Consider the following 2,542-nt stretch of genomic DNA (forward strand, 5'->3'; position numbering starts at 1 on the left):
CTACCAAACATGTCCTGCATCTGCTGATCAGTTCTGTTCCCAGTGAGGAGGTACTGTAACCTGCATTCAAATATGCAAAATTATTTCAGAAATGTATAGTTTGGGGATAATTGCCTAGGATTTCAGTGCTTCAGAAGAGACCACATCAACAAAATGGGATTAATGTCAGGACTTTGAGCAGGAATGAGGTCAACCACCACATCACACGCAGACCTTAGTTCAACATTTAAAATGCTTTGTAATTAGAGCACTTTGTTATGGATTACCTGACATGATTGTTTTCAAGGCTCACCGTGCCTAAAACAAAAGTCTAGTGGTTTAAAACTTGTTAAATAAACTAAGATGACATAAATACACCAAATAAACTAAGCTGAACATTTCGTGTGACAGCACTACAGGACAACATAACTCTTCTACATTTTTTCTGTGCATCATTTTGGCTTGCCTCTTTACTGCTTTAAATAGCACCACAGCAGTACTCTTTCTGTAGTGTGAAACTACAGCATAGCATTTCCTCAAAGCTACTGGACCAATCAAATCTGTTTATAACTTTAAAACATCCATTCAGAAAACACAAAGCCTCTTTTGCTGTTGAACAGTTGAACAAGGTACTGATTCATTAGATTTTACTATCTCACTGTCTAAACAGTAAAAATGTTTAGTCATTTTTTCTCTCTTTTCTTCTTCATAACTGGTAAGTCATATTTTCAATAAACAATATGTTTATCCTACAATCTACCTGTTAAGTACATGGTACATATAAATAACTGGTGGATTCTAGCCATTAAAAATGTTCTTTTTTTTCTCTCCAGTTAAAACCTCTGCAGTCAATGAAATTCAAGTACAAACAGTTAGGCAGGGACTTAGTGTGGCAATTAAATGTGGCCAAAATATAGTCCAAGACAGAAAAAATCCCCAGCATTTTTTTGTTTGGTATAAAATGAGTTTAGGAAAGGTGCCTCAGTACATTATGAGAACATTTGAGGATAGTACAAAGTACAGATTTGCTCGAGCATTTGAAAATGGCCACTTCACTGTTTCTGTGAGTGAAGTGATGTTTGACCTCATTATTAATGATGTCTCAGAAGATGACATTGGAACATACTTCTGTGGAACAGTGAAGGCAAATGTTGTAGAGTTTGGATCTGGGACCCTTCTGCTATTTCAAGGTAACTGCTTGCAAAGGTTTACTGTTCGGCTACTTTTTTTTTTCATTGCAAGTAATGAGAGAGAACCATGAATCAGAATTCATGATTCTCTCTCATTATTTCCTGTTTTTACACATTTTTCAAGCTGAAAAGATCAAGTGGCAGCTTCAGACTGAAATGGTTTTCAAGGACAGAGAATATTCTACAGTCCAGTGTTCACTACAAGCTGTTACTGAGAGTTGCTCAGGAGAACACAGTGTCTACTGGTTCAGACATGGCTCAAACAAATCTCGTCCAGAAATCATTTACACTCATGGAAACAGGAGTGATCAGTGTAAGACAGACTCTGATGCCGGATCTCCTACATGGACTTGTGTCTACGACCTTCCCAGGAGTTACACCAACTATTCTGATGGTGGAACTTATTACTGTGCTGTGGCTGCATGTGGGGAAATACTCTTTGGAAATGGAACTAAAGTTGATGTTGAAGGTAAAATCTATAATAAATTATGATACTTTTTATAATGGATTTTAACTGTATACCTAACTATAATGAATGGGAAAAATATACCATTGTCTATGAATGAATCTGCTTTTGACCTATCGCTTTTGATAATTTCAGAAAATAACAGATGGATTGTTACTGCTTTGATAATATGTAATGTGAGCTCTGTTATCATCATCATGGCTCTGTGTGGACTTCTATATAAGAATCATCAAAAAGGTTAGATAAACTACAATGTAATTAAAGATTTGTCTTTAATGTTGGAATTATTTTGATTTAAAAATTTTTGATATTGTCACAAATATTTGAACATTATTACATTTTTTTGAAAGGCTCAGTTAATGGTCAATCAAGTCCCTCAAATAAGGTAAATTGTGAATTAATTGGCCTTCAAATAAAAATAGACTTAAAATCTACAAAATTACTTTTACTATACTCTTATTTTCTGCTTGGTTTATAACACCTCTCCTTCTCTGTCAGGTTGAAGACACAGATGGCTTGAACTATGCTGCTTTGAGATTTGCTCAGAAACCTTCCTCCTCTGGAATTTCCAGAGTTAAGGACAATTCAGATGTTTATGCCCGGGTCAGAATACAATAGGCTATTGATATGTTTAAATTTACATTCTGTAGGACAGACTTGAAGTGGCAATAAAACTGAACTTCCTTTTCATACTGTGGCTCTGAATGTAACTCGCTTTCTGAGACACATACTTAATCCTAACCGGGGGTTACAGCCACATGCAGAAATGCATAAACTGCAAAACAACATGTACATTCTACAGCACAATTACGGGCAGTATATTAAATTTACAGTATCTGAACTGTACATTTAATTTACAGCTTGTTACTGTATTATGTTATTATAGTATTTTCTTGCCTACTTTTAA

The 2,542-nt window shown here is 35.2% G+C and overlaps 1 protein-coding gene across 1 annotated transcript; it reads left to right on the forward strand.

Annotated features, from left to right (window-relative positions):
• Positions 1-549: 549 nt before the first annotated feature.
• On the forward strand, positions 550-2,332 carry LOC145660410 (uncharacterized). The gene is made up of 6 exons (XM_081725371.1): positions 550-694; positions 813-1,169; positions 1,294-1,638; positions 1,771-1,872; positions 1,986-2,020; positions 2,134-2,332. The coding sequence occupies exons 1-6, from the start codon at positions 655-657 to the stop codon at positions 2,251-2,253; spliced, it is 999 nt and encodes a 332-aa protein (XP_081581497.1). The 5' UTR covers positions 550-654; the 3' UTR covers positions 2,254-2,332.
• The last annotated feature ends 210 nt before the right edge of the window (positions 2,333-2,542 follow it).

The sequence above is a fragment of the Electrophorus electricus genome, chromosome 13 (assembly GCF_041902795.1).
Source record: "Electrophorus electricus isolate QZ-2024a chromosome 13, ASM4190279v1, whole genome shotgun sequence".
Classification (NCBI taxonomy): Eukaryota; Metazoa; Chordata; class Actinopteri; order Gymnotiformes; family Gymnotidae; genus Electrophorus; species Electrophorus electricus.